Source organism: Lactuca sativa, chromosome 3, assembly GCF_002870075.4.
Source record: "Lactuca sativa cultivar Salinas chromosome 3, Lsat_Salinas_v11, whole genome shotgun sequence".
Classification (NCBI taxonomy): domain Eukaryota; kingdom Viridiplantae; phylum Streptophyta; class Magnoliopsida; order Asterales; family Asteraceae; genus Lactuca; species Lactuca sativa.
The window spans coordinates 36,945,176-36,962,681 of NC_056625.2; the positions used below are offsets into that span (position 1 = coordinate 36,945,176).

At 40.7% G+C, this 17,506-nt stretch overlaps 1 protein-coding gene across 1 annotated transcript; it reads left to right on the forward strand.

Moving 5' to 3' along the window:
- The first annotated feature begins 279 nt into the window (after positions 1–279).
- Positions 280–1,166, forward strand: LOC128132737 (uncharacterized). Its single transcript, XM_052769661.1, has 2 exons — positions 280–724; positions 814–1,166. The coding sequence occupies exons 1-2, from the start codon at positions 280–282 to the stop codon at positions 1,164–1,166; spliced, it is 798 nt and encodes a 265-aa protein (XP_052625621.1).
- Positions 1,167–17,506: the final 16,340 nt, after the last annotated feature.

Here is a 17,506-nt window from a genome sequence, read left to right on the forward strand (position 1 = left end):
GACTAAGTGAGGGCCATGTCTTGGGACCAATTTGTGGAGAGGTTCGAGGCACAATATGTGCCTAAGGTGGAGCAGCAGCGGATGCAGCAAGAGTTCATGGCCTTATAGCAAACTACCGAGTCTGTTAGCGACCTGAACGCCAAGTTCTTGGAGATGCTATCTGTTTGTCCCTCATTTGCTGGGAACGAGGCCTGGTTGGTCAGCCAATACACTACCATTCTACGTACCGAGATTCGGGAATTCGTTAGCATGCAGGAGTTCCCGACTTTATCCGTGATCATGGATGCAGCAAGGAGGAGGGAAATCGAGTTGCAGACCCAGACCAAGAGGAAGGCCAATGACACCTCCTCCAAGACATCCGGAGATGCCCAGAAAAAGCAAAAGCAGGGTGGTAAGTCAAGGTATGAGTACAGGCCGTCTTCAGGTCAGGGCGAGAAAAATCCGTTGATATGCTACAACTGTAAAAAGCCAGGGCATCATTGGAAGAATTGTAGGGCTCCCCCTGCGAGTGCAGTTCCTCAGATTACTCCTGCTGCTCCCGTCTGCTATCACTGCAACGAGACGGGACACAAGAAGCCTGAATGCCCGAAGTTGAAGGTTGGTAAAGGAAGCGGGGGTACAAATCCTGCAATTGCATCATCTTCTAAGGGACCCACTATGGTGACACGAGGTCGTGCTCACCAGATGACTACGGATGAGCCGGTGATTACCGCGACAGTGGCAGGTAAATTTCTTTTTTTTTTCTTTTCTCTCCTGCCATTATTTAATAAATGGTAGTTAGAATTGTTTACATGATCGTATGTGGTAAATCAGGCACTTATTTGCTAGATTCCGAGCCTGCTGTTGTTATGTTTGATAGCGGTGCTACCCATTCTTTTGTATCTCGCACGTTTATTAATCGTTTGGGGTGTAGTATTGGAAAATTGGCTCACCCAATGGTTGTCGATGTTGTCGACAACCGCACTATTTATGTCACCGATGTTTATCGAGGTTACACTCTCGAGTTTTCTGGAGTTGAATTCCCTATTGATCTTATCCCTATTGCGATGCGAGAGCTCTACGTTATCGTAGGCATGGATTGGCTTGATGCGTTTGATGCGGAAATCCACTGTCGTAAGAAGCAAGTTCGTGTTCGAAACCCTAGAGGTGGAGAACTTATTATTTAGGGGGACATTCCCCACCTGGCTATGGCTTCTTGCTCTTCTGCTATAGCACTAGACGACGTTCCTATCGTTTCCGACTTCAGCGATGTCTTTCCAGAGGAACTCCCTGGCTTTCCACCTATTCGGCAAGTGGAGTTTCGCATTGATTTGGTGTCAGGTGCGACTCCGGTAGCGAAATCTCCTTACCGCTTGGCACCACCTGAAATGAAAGAGCTCCAAGATCAACTTCAAGAACTAAGTGATAAAGGGTTTATACGGCTAAGCTGCTCGCCTTGGGGTGCTCCTATTCTCTTTGTGAAGAAGAAAGATGGATCCCAGCGAATGTGTATTGATTATAGGGAGCTAAACAAGCGCACGATAAAGAATAGGTACCCGTTGCCGCGTATTGACGATCTTTTCGATCAGCTTCAGGGAGCATCTTGGTTTTCCAAGATTGATTTACGTTCCGGTTACCATCAGATGCGTGTTCGTGAAGAAGACATTGAGAAAACAGCATTCCGTACTCGATATGGGCACTTTGAATTCGTGGTGATGCCTTTTGGGCTCACCAATGCACCCGCAGCGTTCATGGATCTCATGAACCGGGTGTGTAGCCTGATGCTTGACCGTTCAGTCATAGTGTTCATAGATGATATCTTAGTCTATTCTAAGAGCAAAGAGGAGCATCAGCAACACCTTCGGGAGATTCTGGAAACTCTGGCAAGAGAAAGGCTTTATGCTAAATTTTCAAAATGTGAATTTTGGTTGGAAGAAGTTCAGTTCTTGGGGCATGTGGTAAAAAAACAAGGTATCAAGGTCGATCAAGCCAAGGTTGATGCGGTTAAACAATGGAAGATTCTGAAAACACCTTCTGAAATTCGCAGTTTCTTGGGTTTAGCCGGTTATTACCAGAGGTTCATTGAAAATTTCTCTAAAATCGCCTTACCACTCACCCGATTGACTAAGAAATCAATGAATTTTGTTTGGGGCCCGGAGCAGCAACTGGCGTTTGATGAGTTAAGGAAACGATTGTGTGAAGCTCCGATTTTGGCCTTACCTGATGGGGTTGAGGATATGGTGGTTTACTGTGATGCATCGCTTCAAGGTCTTGGTGCCGTGTTAATGCAACGAGATAGGGTGATAGCCTATGCCTCCCGACAGCTGAAACCCCACGAACGAAACTACCCCACTCATGATTTGGAGCTTGGGGCTGTTGTTTTCGCTCTTAAGATTTGGAGACACTATCTCTATGGAGTGAAGTTTATCATATACACTGACCATAAGAGTCTAAAATATTTGTTCGAGCAGCAGGATTTGAATATGAGGCAGATTCGATGGTTGGATGTGGTAAAAGATTATGATTGTGAAATTCACTACCACCCCGGTAAAGCTAATGTGGTAGCTGATGCTCTCAGTCGTAAAAAATCTGCCGAACCGATTCGAGCTAAGTGTCTCTGGATCACGGTGGTGTCGTCTTTATTAGATCTAATCCGGGACGCCCAAAAGACGGCAATACTGGAGGAAAACATCAGGCGTGAGAAGATTGGGAAAGAGTTGCCTAAGATGGAACGAGACGGGCGGGGTTTGCTGACTCGCTACGGTAGGGTTTGGGTTCCATATACTGGGGGAAATCGGAAAACCCTAATGGATGAGTCTCATAAGTCAAAATTTTCTATCCATCCTGGTGCTACTAAAATGTATTGGGACCTTCATGAGGCTTACTGGTGGCATGGAATGAAGAATGATGTGGCTCGATTTGTGGAAGAATGTATGACCTGTCGGAAGGTCAAGGCAGAACACCAGAAACCGCATGGGAAGTTGCAACCATTAGAGATTCCTGAATGGAAATGGAGCATCTAACCATGGACTTCATTACAAAACTTCCTAGAACTGCCTGAGGATCAGATACGATATGGGTGATTGTTGATCGTTTGATTAAGAGTTCTCACTTTCTGGCTATAAAGGAGAGCTCATCGGCGGAGAAATTAGCCGAGATCTTTGTTCGGGAGATTGTCTCATTACATGGGGTGCCCGTTTCTATCGTCTCCGATCGAGACACCCGGTTTACCTCTCGGTTCTGGAGGAAGTTTCAAGAGGAATTGGGCACACGATTACACTTTAGTACCGCCTTCCATCCGCAGACAGACGGGCAGAGTGAGCGGATGATTCAGACCTTGGAGGACATGCTTAGGGCGTGTGCGATTGATTTTGGGGGTAGTTGGGATGACCATCTACATCTAGCTGAGTTTTCTTATAACAACAGCTATCACTCGAGCATTAAAATGCCTCCGTTTGAAGCCTTTACGGGAGGAAGTGCAGGACACCCGTTTGTTGGGGCGAGGTTGGGCAGAGGGTACTTGGGAGTACCGATATCGTGCTACAGACTACGGAGAAAATCCAAGTGATTCGGGATCATTTGGTCACAGCGAGCAGTCGTTAGAAAAGTTATGCCGACAAAAGACGCTCCAATCTTGAGTTCCAGGTGGGAGATTATGTGTTGCTTAAAGTCTCCCCCTGGAAAGGTGTGATTCGATTTCGGAAGCGGGGAAAGCTCGGACCCCAATTCATTGGACCCTACAAGGTCATAGCTCGTGTGGGGAAGGTGGCTTAACGTTTAGAGCTTCCTAACGAGCTTAGTCTAATTCATAATACGTTCCACGTGTCTCAGTTACGAAAATGCGTTGTTGATGAGACCGCTGTGATACCACTAGAGGACATACAAATTGACGAGCGTCTCAATTATGTTGAGAAACCAATCGCTATTTTAGAACGAAAGACGAAAGCTCTCCGCAACAAGACTATAAACCTGGTTAAGGTGCAGTGGCAACATAGGAAGGGTTCAGAATGGACTTGGGAACCGGAATGTGAGATGCGGGCTCATTATCCGGATATGTTTCTAGGGTGTTGACTTCGAGGACGAAGTCCGTTCTTAGTGAGGGAGAGTTGTAACGCCCCGGGTTTTCTCGGTACGTTTGGTTATTTTAATTTAATTATCCTTGTAACCTTGGGTTAATTTATTTAACAAATGTCTGATTTCTTATGTTATTGGACTCTTTTGATCATCTTGTAAACTCCTTTTATTGAAGTCCATGGGCTATGGGCCTATTTGCAAAGTCCATCTAGTTAATAGTACTTAATGTGTAAATTGAATCATTTGGAACACACACAAGGAAAACACTCTAAACCCTCCCTCTCTCTCTCAAAAATCGTCCATCTCTCTCTCTTTGGGATCAAGAGCAGCCAAGGGGCTGTTTGGAGCTTAATTCTTGTTCATTTCCAGCCTTGATTCATATTGGTATGAACCTCCTTATCCTTTCTTACAACTTGATTCATAACCTTGTTCTAGTTTTATGATTTCATCTTCACCTCTTCTCCTTCTTATTTTATTTGTAATTGTATGTTATACATCATCTCAAGATCCTATCTTCACCCCATATATGGTGGATGATGGATCTAGGGGATTACATGTGGCAAAAGATCATGGAAACCCTAAAAGGGAGAATGATGATTTTATGTGCTTATGTTTATTTTCATGTTGATTATTATTACATCCTTGTGGCTAAATGAAATCCTAATGATCCCTAACCCTTTTTAGTACCACCATTATCATGGGGACTGAATTGGGATGATGAACACATCTTAAAATGTGTTTCAAAAGGAGAAGGATGGATAAGCCAAAAAAGAATCACGGGTGGCTACGATTCTGTTTTCCATCAGATCTGTAGTCATTTTGTAAAAATCATATCTGAAGCTCTAGAACTCAAAAGGACCCCAAACCAGTTCCAAAAGTTCACAAATTAAGTTGGATAACTTTCTTAAGAAGGCCAACCTCACTGATAAGGGCTTTATCTATGTGAAATAATGGCATCTTTGCTGTTAGGTCTGATCCGGGTCTATTCTGATATGTCATTTTGTTTTCATCATTTCTAAGGCTTGGAAAAGGATCCAGAGTGATTCCAAGTTTCTATATGTTCCTTATATTATGAATCTAAGATCTGGAGAATATGGGGTGTTATTTCCAATTATAAATTGGTTATAATGGATCCACACTCCAGGTCAGTGGGCAGTCACCAGCTTTTGCTAGTGCTGTGATTGTCCACAATGTGAATTTTATATCTGGAGTTTGAGAGATGCTTTTCATTCAATTCCAACTCTAAGACTTTCACTTGTATGTCCTTTACTTCTCTTAATTTTATTTTGGACGAATTCTACTCACAAGTTGGGTAGAATTGGCCAACATCACTTGACTGTATTGTTGGAGACAGAAGTGATACACCATTTTGTAAAATTCATATCTAATTCATCTTTTGGAGTTAGAATGAGTTCTTTATAGTTGTGGAATCCAGAGAAATCATAGATTCCTATAAAATTTAGTTAAAGCTATGTTTCTGTTTTAGATTTTGGAGTAAATCCGTTTTGAACAGCAGGTCTGTTTCAGAGACCTTGCTGTGATTACTCTTTTCTCAACTCATAGCTTCATTACTTCTCCTTTCTAACCTTTAGTCCTTCTTAGGTGAGGTTTTGAAGTTTGCTCAAGCTTGGTAGCATTATTTGATTGTTAGCCATCCTTAATACTCACTCAAGGTGAGTTCTCTCACACCGTTGTATTGATGATTGTGTTTGCTAGTTAGCTCGTGTGTGATTATTTGAATTTATTATAAAAGCATGCTATATAAGTATTGTTTTAATTCGTACATGTGCACTGTATGTAACTAATTATGGATATGGGGACACCACCAAAGGATACGGATTTACCGGTGCGGTGGGTAGGTAAGATCACCAACGTAATACTCTTCGTGAGGTGCGGTGATTAGGGCCAAATGATACGGGATCTTCCCGGTACGGTTCAAACCTACAAGTCCTTCTCGTAATATAGACATTGATTCGTTCTTTGCCTTTATCATTATAATTGGAAAATGGATTAGGGCTAGTAAATATGAATGTTAGTACAATGTCTGTGTTTGAATTCACTAAGCTTCGTGCTTATGTTTTTCCCTTATAACTTTTCAGGTGTTAAGATGAAAGAGGCTAAGGCTTGACATGGAGCATCGGGACATGGCTACTAGTTATTTTGTTGGGACCTTATTATTATTATTACTTCCGCACTTATTTTATATGATTATTAAGTTGATGGATTATGTTATGACTATTTCAGTTGTTTTAATTTAATCTAAGATGGGTTTTAAAAGTTTAAAATTTTTGCAAAAAAAAATTGGGTGTCACAACACTTTACGACCGTAAACTCCGGACCGTGAACAGAGTTTACGGCCACAAACTTTTCTTTGACCGTGAGCATAGTTTACGGTCGCAACCCTTATATGGCTGTGAACTTGTGTCTGATTGGAAACTTAATTGTTCCTAAATAAATTAATTTCTATTTAATATAAATTTAATATTAATGGATTCACAAAGTCAAACACACCACCACGAGCTGGATCCTGTAATGGGCACAACCACTTGAATTCCAAGACTGTTGTCCGCTGAAGGTTTCCCTAAATGGAAGTACAGGATTGAGAAGTACATCAAGATGAAGGACTTCAAAATCTGGAGAAGCATCATAAAAGACGCTGTCAGAATAACCACCATTTTTGCAGGGCAAGTGGTTGACAAGAAGATTGAAAATTACACAGATGAAGACTTTGAGAAGGTCGAAGAACAAGAAAGGGCTTTGGTCACTCTAACCATGGCCCTATCTTCGTACATAGCTCAAGGTTTTAGGGAGTACACTTCTGCTAAGGCTTTGCGGGAAGCCTTAATCGAGGTTTATGAAGGGAATGAAGATATGAAGGAGAGTCGCCAAGATATGCTGCAACAACGGTTCAACATGTTCAAATACATTCCTGGAGAAACTCTTGAAGCACAGCTACAACGATTCACATCTCTTACCACTGAAATGACTGTAGCCGGGATCTTTTACACCAAGTATGAGATAAACAAGAAGCTACTGAATGCTCTCCCGAAGTCTTGGGACATGAATGTAGCTGTTATAAAGAAGACTAAGGATCTAAGCTGGCTCTCTCTTGCTGAAGTGATGGCAGTCATCAAGGTTTGTGATATTGATGACAAGCAGCGGGAGATAAACCATGTGAATTCATACTCAGCTGCAATCCTTGGGATCTCTTCTAATAATGCTCTTTCAGCTCTCACTTTTTCTTCTGCAGGTCAACCCTTTGCTGCTCAGCAAGCTCAGGTTCAGTCATTTTCCACTCCATCAGCTTCTTCTCTTCCTGCTGCATCAGCCATGCCTCTCTCTCAGAACCAATCTTTAGTGGCTACTCAAGCTACTTCTTCCTCCAATGTGACTTCCTCATCAAAAGGAAAGGAAGGTGATGAAAATCTCGCTCTTGCTACAGGGCTTGTCAACTGCTACAATACACTTGTAGTTGGAGATCGTCCACCTCAACTGTCATTTGCCGATCTTGATCGGATTCACCTTGAAGATGTAGAAGAGATGCATATCACATGGAAAATTGCCATGGCAGTTTTTAGGGCGAAACAATTTGCCAAGAAGACCGGAAAGAACAACTGGGGGATGAGTGCTGACAAGAAGGTTGGGTGCAGCAAGGGAAAGCTACGTTGTTTCAACTGCCATGAGCCAGGGCATTTTGCTCATGAGTGTCCACAGCCGGATAGAAGATTGAATAATGACCGGACAATGGTTGTAGTTGGGAACAATCGAAGCGGTGCTCAGGTCAACAGCGAGAAGGCCATGGTTACGCAATCGTTTGACTGGGAGGATCAGATGCAGGCCTTGAACATATCTGGACCTGAAAATGCCCATTTGGCACAGGTTGGTGATGATGCTCCGGCAGAGATTATTGCAGCTGAAGATCAAATGATGGAGCTGCAGTTTGCGTTGATGGTATCTTCTTCTCATGAACCAAATAAAACCGAGGTAAGTCTACCCTCATGCTCTCAAGCTTGTATTGATTATGTTAAAATTCTTCATGAGGAAATTGAGACTCTAAGTAGAGAAGTAGAGAACCTTACAATTCTTTGTGAACATAATGACTTACTCAAAAGGGAAGTAGAGGATCTTAGGTATGAAGGTTACCATCTTAGAAAATGACAAAAACCTCTTAAGGCCTAGTTGGAATCTAAAATAAAGGACTTTAGGAGACTTCAGGAAGACTATAGTAATAAACGCAAAAATTATGACTACATAAAGAAACATAACGCTGAACTAGTGGCTGAAATTGAATCATTAAAGGGCAAATTTGAAACTGCTGATTTTGATTTTGGAAAATATGATGTATCGAGTGAGGTAGTTGCCAATATGATAGACCATTGAATGCAATTTAAACGAAATCAGTCAAAGGGTATAGGGCATGGTTGCAGAAATCGGCAATTAATCGTGGATTAATCGCTTGGCGTTCTCCAACCGTCGAGGATTAGTGCATTAATCGGAAATTTAGGATTAATCGGGTTTGGCGGGATTAATCAGTCAACAAAAGTCAAAAAGGTCGAAAAAAGTCACAAAAATGTCAAAAAAATGTCAAAAAATTTTGAAAAAATTAAAAAAAAAATTTAATTCAAAAAACCAACATTTTTTTTACTCCAAAATTTTCAAATTTTCAAAAATTCAAATATTATACCAAAATGTTCATATTTTCGTATTTCCAAATTTCCAAATTACAATTTTTCTTATTTTCTAATTTTGAAGTACTTGTTTTTCTTAAGATGTATTAATATTTAATTAATTTTAATATTTTATTAATAATCTATGGTCTCCGATTAATCCTCGATTAATCCCCGCCAAGACCGATTAATCCCTTAACACCAGTCGACTGTAGAGCTACCGTCAAACGATTTTTACAACCTTGGTATAGTGTATAATCAAGTGCCTCCTCCTTTCAATCACCTGCAGCGTTCATGGATCTCATGAACCGGGTGTGTAGCCTGATGCTTGACCGTTCGGTCATAGTGTTCATAGATGATATCTTAGTCTATTCTAAGAGCAAAGAGGAGCATCAGCAACACCTTCGGGAGATTCTAGAAACTCTGGCAAGAGAAAGGCTTTATGCTAAATTTTCAAAATGTGAATTTTGGTTGGAAGAAGTTCAGTTCTTGGGGCATGTGGTAAAAAACAAGGTATCAAGGTCGATCAAGCCAAGGTTGATGCGGTTAAACAATGGAAGATTCCGAAAACACCTTCTGAAATTCGCAGTTTCTTGGGTTTAGCCGGTTATTACCGGAGGTTCATTGAAAATTTCTCTAAAATCGCCTTACCACTCACCCGATTGACCAAGAAATCAATGAATTTTGTTTGGGGCCCGGAGCAGCAACTGGCGTTTGGTGAGTTAAGGAAACGATTGTGTGAAGCTTCGATTTTGGCCTTACCTGATGGGGTTGAGGATATGGTGGTTTACTGTGATGCATCGCTTCAAGGTCTTGGTGCCGTGTTAATGCAACGAGATAGGGTGATAGCCTATGCCTCCCGACAGCTGAAACCCCACGAACGAAACTACCCCACTCATGATTTGGAGCTTGGGGCTGTTGTTTTCGCTCTTAAGATTTGGAGACACTATCTCTATGGAGTGAAGTTTATCATATACACTGACCATAAGAGTCTAAAATATTTGTTCGAGTAGCGGGATTTGAATATGAGGCAGATCCGATGGTTGGATGTGGTAAAAGATTATGATTGTGAAATTCACTACCACCCCGGTAAAGCTAATGTGGTAGCTGATGCTCTCAGTCGTAAAAAATCTGCCGAACCGATTCGAGCTAAGTGTCTCTGGATCACGATGGTGTCGTCTTTGTTAGATCTAATCCGGGACGCCCAAAAGACGGCAATACTGGAGGAAAACATCAGGCGTGAGAAGATTGGGAAAGAGTTGCCTAAGATGGAACGAGACGGGCGGGGTTTGCTGACTCGCTACGGTAGGGTTTGGGTTCCATATACTGGGGGAAATCGGAAAACCCTAATGGATGAGTCTCATAAGTCAAAATTTTCTATCCATCCTGGTGCTACTAAAATGTATTGGGACCTTCATGAGGCTTACTGGTGGCATGGAATGAAGAATGATGTGGCTCGATTTGTGGAAGAATGTATGACCTGTCGGAAGGTCAAGGCAGAACACCAGAAACCGCATGGGAAGTTGCAACCATTAGAGATTCCTGAATGGAAATGGGAGCATCTAACCATGGACTTCATTACAAAACTTCCTAGAACTGCCTGAGGATCAGATACGATATGGGTGATTGTTGATCGTTTGATTAAGAGTTCTCACTTTCTGGCTATAAAGGAGAGCTCATCGGCGGAGAAATTAGCCGAGATCTTTGTTCGGGAGATTGTCTCATTACATGGGGTTCCCGTTTCTATCGTCTCCGATCGAGACACCCGGTTTACATCTCGGTTCTGGAGGAAGTTTCAAGAGGAATTGGGCACACGATTACATTTTAGTACCGCCTTCCATCCGCAGACAGACGGGCAGAGTGAGCGGATGATTCAGACCTTGGAGGACATGCTTAGGGCGTGTGCGATTGATTTTGGGGGTAGTTGGGATGACCATCTACATCTAGCTGAGTTTTCTTATAACAACAGCTATCACTCGAGCATTAAAATGCCTCCGTATGAAGCCTTTTACGGGAGGAAGTGCAGGACACCCGTTTGTTGGGGCGAGGTTGGGCAGAGGGTACTTGGGAGTACCGATATCGTGCTACAGACTACGGAGAAAATCCAAGTGATTCGGGATCATTTGGTCACAGCGAGCAGTCGTCAGAAAAGTTATGCCGACAAAAGACGCTCCAATCTTGAGTTCCAGGTGGGAGATTATGTGTTGCTTAAAGTCTCCCCCTGGAAAGGTGTGATTCGATTTCGGAAGCGGGGAAAGCTCGGACCCCGATTCATTGGACCCTACAAGGTCATAGCTCGTGTGGGGAAGGTGGCTTACCGTTTAGAGCTTCCTAACGAGCTTAGTCTAATTCATAATACGTTCCACGTGTCTCAGTTACGAAAATGCGTTGTTGATGAGACCGCTGTGATACCACTAGAGGACATACAAATTGACGAGCGTCTCAATTATGTTGAGAAACCAATCGCTATTTTAGAACGAAAGACGAAAGCTCTCCGCAACAAGACTATAAACCTGGTTAAGGTGCAGTGGCAACATAGGAAGGGTTCGGAATGGACTTGGGAACTGGAATGTGAGATGCGGGCTCATTATCCGGATCTGTTTCTAGGGTGTTGACTTCGAGGACAAAGTCCGTTCTTAGTGGGGGAGAGTTGTAACGCCTCGGGTTTTCTCGGTACGTTTGGTTATTTTAATTTAATTATCCTTGTAACCTTGGGTTAATTTATTTAACAAATGTCTGATTTCTTATGTTATTGGACTCTTTTGATCATCTTGTAAACTCCTTTTATTGAAGTCCATGGGCTATGGGCCTATTTGCAAAGTCCATCTAGTTAATAGTACTTAATGTGTAAATTGAATCATTTGGAACACACACAAGGAAAACACTCTAAACCCTCCCTCTCTCTCTCAAAAATCGTCCCTCTCTCTCTCTTTGGGATCAAGAGCAGCCAAGGGGCTGTTTGGAGCTTAATTCTTGTTCATTTCCAGCCTTGATTCGTATTGGTATGAACCTCCTTATCCTTTCTTACAACTTGATTCATAACCTTGTTCTAGTTTTATGATTTCATCTTCACCTCTTCTCCTTCTTATTTTATTTGTAATTATATGTTATACATCATCTCAAGATCCTATCTTCACCCCATATATGGTGGATGATGGATCTAGGGGATTACATGTGGCAAAAGATCATGGAAACCCTAAAAGGGAGAATGATGATTTTATGTGCTTATGTTTATTTTCATGTTGATTATTATTACATCCTTGTGGCTAAATGAAATCCTAATGATCCCTAACCCTTTTTAGTACCACCATTATCATGGGGACTGAATTGGGATGATGAACACATCTTAAATGTGTTTCAAAAGGAGAAGGATGGATAAGCCAAAAAGGAATCACGGGTGGCTACGATTCTGTTTTCCATCAGATCTGTAGTCATTTTGTAAAAATCATATCTGGAGCTCTAGAACTCAAACGAACCCCAAACCAGTTCCAAAAGTTCACAAATTGAGTTGGTTAACTTTCTTAAGAAGGCCAACCTCACTGATAAGGGCTTTATCTATGTGAAAGAATGGCATCTTTGTTGTTAGGTCTGATCCGGGTCTATTCTGATATGTCATTTTGTTTTCATCATTTCTAAGGCTTGGAAAAGGATCCAGAGTGATTACAAGTTTCTATATGTTCCTTATATATTAAGATCTGGAGAATATGGGGTGTTATTTCCAATTATAAATTGGTTATAATGGATCCACACTCCAGGTCAGTGGGCAGTCACCAGCTTTTGCTAGTGCTGTGATTGTCCACAATGTGAATTTTATATCTGGAGTTTGAGAGATGCTTTTCATTCAATTCCAACTCTAAGACTTTCACTTGTATGTCCTTTACTTCTCTTAATTTTATTTTGGACGAATTCTACTCACAAGTTGGGTAGAATTGGCCAACATCACTTGACTGTATTGTTGGAGACAGAAGTGATACACCATTTTGTAAAATTCATATCTAATTCATCTTTTGGAGTTAGAATGAGTTCTTTATAGTTGTGGAATCCAGAGAAATCATAGATTCCTATAAAATTTAGTTAAAGCTATGTTTCTGTTTTAGATTTTGGAGTAAATCCGTTTTGAACAGCAGGTCTGTTTCAGAGACCTTGCTGTGATTACTCTTTTCTCAACTCATAGCTTCATTACTTCTCCTTTCTAACCTTTAGTCCTTCTTAGGTGAGGTTTTGAAGTTTGCTCAAGCTTGGTAGCATTATTTGATTGTTAGCCATCCTTAATACTCACTCAAGGTGAGTTCTCTCACACCGTTGTATTGATGATTGTGTTTGCTAGTTAGCTCGTGTGTGATTATTTGAATTTATTATAAAAGCATGCTATATAAGTATTGTTTTAATTCGTACATGTGCACTGTATGTAACTAATTATGGATATGGGGACACCACCAAAGGATATGGATTTACCGGTGCGGTGGGTAGGTAAGATCACCAACGTAATACTCTTTGTGAGGTGCGGTGATTAGGGCCAAATGATACGAGATCTTCCCGGTACGGTTCAAACCTACAAGTCCTTCTCGTAATATAGACATTGATTCGTTCTTTGCCTTTATCATTATAATTGGAAAATGGATTAGGGCTAGTAAATATGAATGTTAGTACAATGTCTGTGTTTGAATTCACTAAGCTTCGTGCTTACGTTTTTCCCTTATAACTTTTCAGGTGTTAAGATTAAAGAGGCTAAGGCTTGACATGGAGCATCGGGACATGGCTACTAGTTATTTTGTTGGGACCTTATTATTATTATTACTTCCGCACTTATTTTATATGATTATTAAGTTGATGGATTATGTTATGACTATTTCAGTTGTTTTAATTTAATCTAAGATGGGTTTTAAAAGTTTAAAATTTTTGCAAAAAAAAATTGGGTGTCACAACACTTTACGACCGTAAACTCCGGACCGTGAACAGAGTTTACGGCCACAAACTTTTCTTTGACCGTGAGCATAGTTTACGGTCGCAACCCTTATATGGCTGTGAACTTGTGTCTGATTGGAAACTTAATTGTTCCTAAATAAATTAATTTCTATTTAATATAAATTTAATATTAATGGATTCACAAAGTCAAACACACCACCACGAGCTGGATCCTGTAATGGGCACAACCACTTGAATTCCAAGACTGTTGTCCGCTGAAGGTTTCCCTAAATGGAAGTACAGGATTGAGAAGTACATCAAGATGAAGGACTTCAAAATCTGGAGAAGCATCATAAAAGACGCTGTCAGAATAACCACCATTTTTGCAGGGCAAGTGGTTGACAAGAAGATTGAAAATTACACAGATGAAGACTTTGAGAAGGTCGAAGAACAAGAAAGGGCTTTGGTCACTCTAACCATGGCCCTATCTTCGTACATAGCTCAAGGTTTTAGGGAGTACACTTCTGCTAAGGCTTTGCGGGAAGCCTTAATCGAGGTTTATGAAGGGAATGAAGATATGAAGGAGTACACTTCTGCTAAGGCTTTGCGGGAAGCCTTAATCGAGGCTTTGCGGCTACTCAAGCTACTTCTTCCTCCAATGTGACTTCCTCATCAAAAGGAAAGGAAGGTGATGAAAATCTCGCTCTTGCTACAGGGCTTGTCAACTACTACAATACACTTGTAGTTGGAGATCGTCCACCTCAACTGTCATTTGCCGATCTTGATCGGATTCACCTTGAAGATGTAGAAGAGATGCATATCACATGGAAAATTGCCATGGCAGTTTTTAGGGCGAAACAATTTGCCAAGAAGACCGGAAAGAACAACTGGGGGATGAGTGCTGACAAGAAGGTTGGGTGCAGCAAGGGAAAGCTACGTTGTTTCAACTGCCATGAGCCAGGGCATTTTGCTCATGAGTGTCCACAGCCGGATAGAAGATTGAATAATGACCGGACAATGGTTGTAGTTGGGAACAATCGAAGAGGTGCTCAGGTCAACAGCGAGAAGGCCATGGTTACGCAATCGTTTGACTGGGAGGATCAGATGCAGGCCTTGAACATATCTGGACCTGAAAATGCCCATTTGGCACAGGTTGGTGATGATGCTCCGGCAGAGATTATTGCAGCTGAAAATCAAATGATGGAGCTGCAGTTTGCGTTGATGGTATCTTCTTCTCATGAACCAAATAAAACCGAGGTAAGTCTACCCTCATGCTCTCAAGCTTGTATTGATTATGTTAAAATTCTTCATGAGGAAATTGAGACTCTAAGTAGAGAAGTAGAGAACCTTACAATTCTTCGTGAACATAATGACTTACTCAAAAGGGAAGTAGAGGATCTTAGGTATGAAGGTTACCATCTTAGAAAATGACAAAAACCTCTTAAGGCCCAGTTGGAATCTAAAATAAAGGACTTTAGGAGACTTCAGGAAGACTATAGTAATAAACGCAAAAATTATGACTACATAAAGAAACATAACGCTGAACTAGTGGCTGAAATTGAATCATTAAAGGGCAAATTTGAAACTGCTGATTTTGATTTTGGAAAATATGATGTATCGAGTGAGGTAGTTTCCAATATGATAGACCATTGAATGCAATTTAAACGAAATCAGTCAAAGGGTATAGGGCATGGTTGCATAAATCGGCAATTAATCGTGGATTAATCGCTTGGCGTTCTCCAACCGTCGAGGATTAGTGCATTAATCGGAAATTTAGGATTAATCGGGTTTGGCGGGATTAATCAGTCAACAAAAGTCAAAAAGGTCGAAAAAATTAAAAAAAAAATTTAATTCAAAAAACCAACATTTTTTTTACTCCAAAATTTTCAAATTTTCAAAAATTCAAATATTATACCAAAATGTTCATATTTTCGTATTTCCAAATTTCCAAATTACAATTTTTCTTATTTTCTAATTTTGAAGTACTTGTTTTTCTTAAGATGTATTAATATTTAATTAATTTTAATATTTTATTAATAATCTATGGTCTCCGATTAATCCTCGATTAATCCCCACCAAGACCGATTAATCCCTTAACACCAGTCGACTGTAGAGCTACCGTCAAACGATTTTTACAAGCTTGGTATAGTGTATAATCAAGTGCCTCCTCCTTTCAATCATACATATCAGTTTACACCCTTGTCCAAAGAAAAGATAGCCAATGAACCATTCATGGTTTATGGCAAGCCATCTGGTTTTGTTTTGGGAGGATTTATTAATGATGAAAGTACTAACATTTCTACTTCTCTTGCAGATCAATCCTTGAATCAGTCAAAGCACGAAGTTGAAGGATCTATTTCTGAAAATAAAACTGAGTTTGAACCTGAAGTTTTAGTTTTAAATAAAGACAATAATTTTTCTGATGTTGCAAGTGACAATGTTTTTTGTGATGTTTCTACATCTTCTGATATTGTTTTGAATGGTTTTAAAGTGTCTGATACTGTTTTGAATAATGTGGTTGGCAATTCTAATGTTTGTGATGATAATAATGAAAAACCACCATTTTCACAAGCTTCTCCATCTAATGTACCCTTTACTTGTCTCACAACCTAATTCTTGTTCTTGTTCATGTGAGAGAAACAAGGGTGTTAGTATGGAAAACAAATCTGATCAATGTAGCACAAGTTATAACAATAACAAACAGATTTGTTTCAATTGTGGTATTGGTGGTCATATAGCTAGGAATTGTCCTAATCGTATGTTTGTACATTTTGAGTCACCAGGAGGAGAGACTGAATTTAGAGGAAGGTATTTAACTAGAAAGTCCTTTAGAAATCGTTCTCGGAATGATGATTGGAAGGATGATTGGAGTAGAAAACGGGTTGTTTTTCAAAAGCATAAAAAGGTCTTTAATAACAAAGTCCCAAGCAGTTTGCCAAAACCGAGCATGGTCAAGCCAAGGTCGGTTTTGTCAAGAATTAGCAATGGGTATTCAACAAATTTTGGTGGAAAACCCAAGTGCTTCAAGCAAACAGATAAGCATCCAATTTCAAAACCACCCGGGACTGTTAAAAAACCTAAATATCAATGGTTGCCTAAATTAGACTCCAATCCATCATCTATGTCCTCTGAAAAGTCATTAAATGATGAAAGATCTGAAAAGGCATCGGGACAACCAAGGAAAATAATGACATGGGTTCCCAAATCTAAATAAACCCACACATTTTGTCGGGATAGTTGCGGTGGAATGTCGTCAGACCTTGGTTCATCGACAGCGGCTGCTCCTGACATATGACAGGAGATATCGCCCAACTGCACAACATTCAATCGTTTAATGGGGGATATATCTCTTTTGCGGGTGGAGAAGGTGGCAAAATCACTCAAAAGGGAACCGTCACAAATGGGGTGTTAAGCTTCGAGAATGTCAACTTTGCTCTCGAATTGAAGCATAGTTTGTTGAGTGTGTCTCAGATATGCGACAAAGGCTATTCTACACATTTCACCGAAAAGGAATGTATGATTCTCAAGCCAGGCTTAGTCATCCCAGAAGAGTGGATTCTTGTGAAATCTAAAAGGGATGGGAATGCTTACATCATAGATATGAATAGCAATCTTCCAGAACAAGTTATGTGCCTCTTTTCAAAGATCTCCGAACAAAATGCATTGTTATGGAACCGAAGACTCGGTCATGCTAATGCCAAGAACTTGAATCGTCTTGAAAAGAATGAGATGGTCCGTGGTTTTCCTATCAATGATTTTTTCACGTTTGAGAAGTGTGTGTCATGTGCCCAAGGTAAGCATCATAGAAAACCACACCTGCCAAAACAGGTCAACTCAATTAGTCAGGTGCTTCAATTGCTACATATGGATCTGTTTAGACC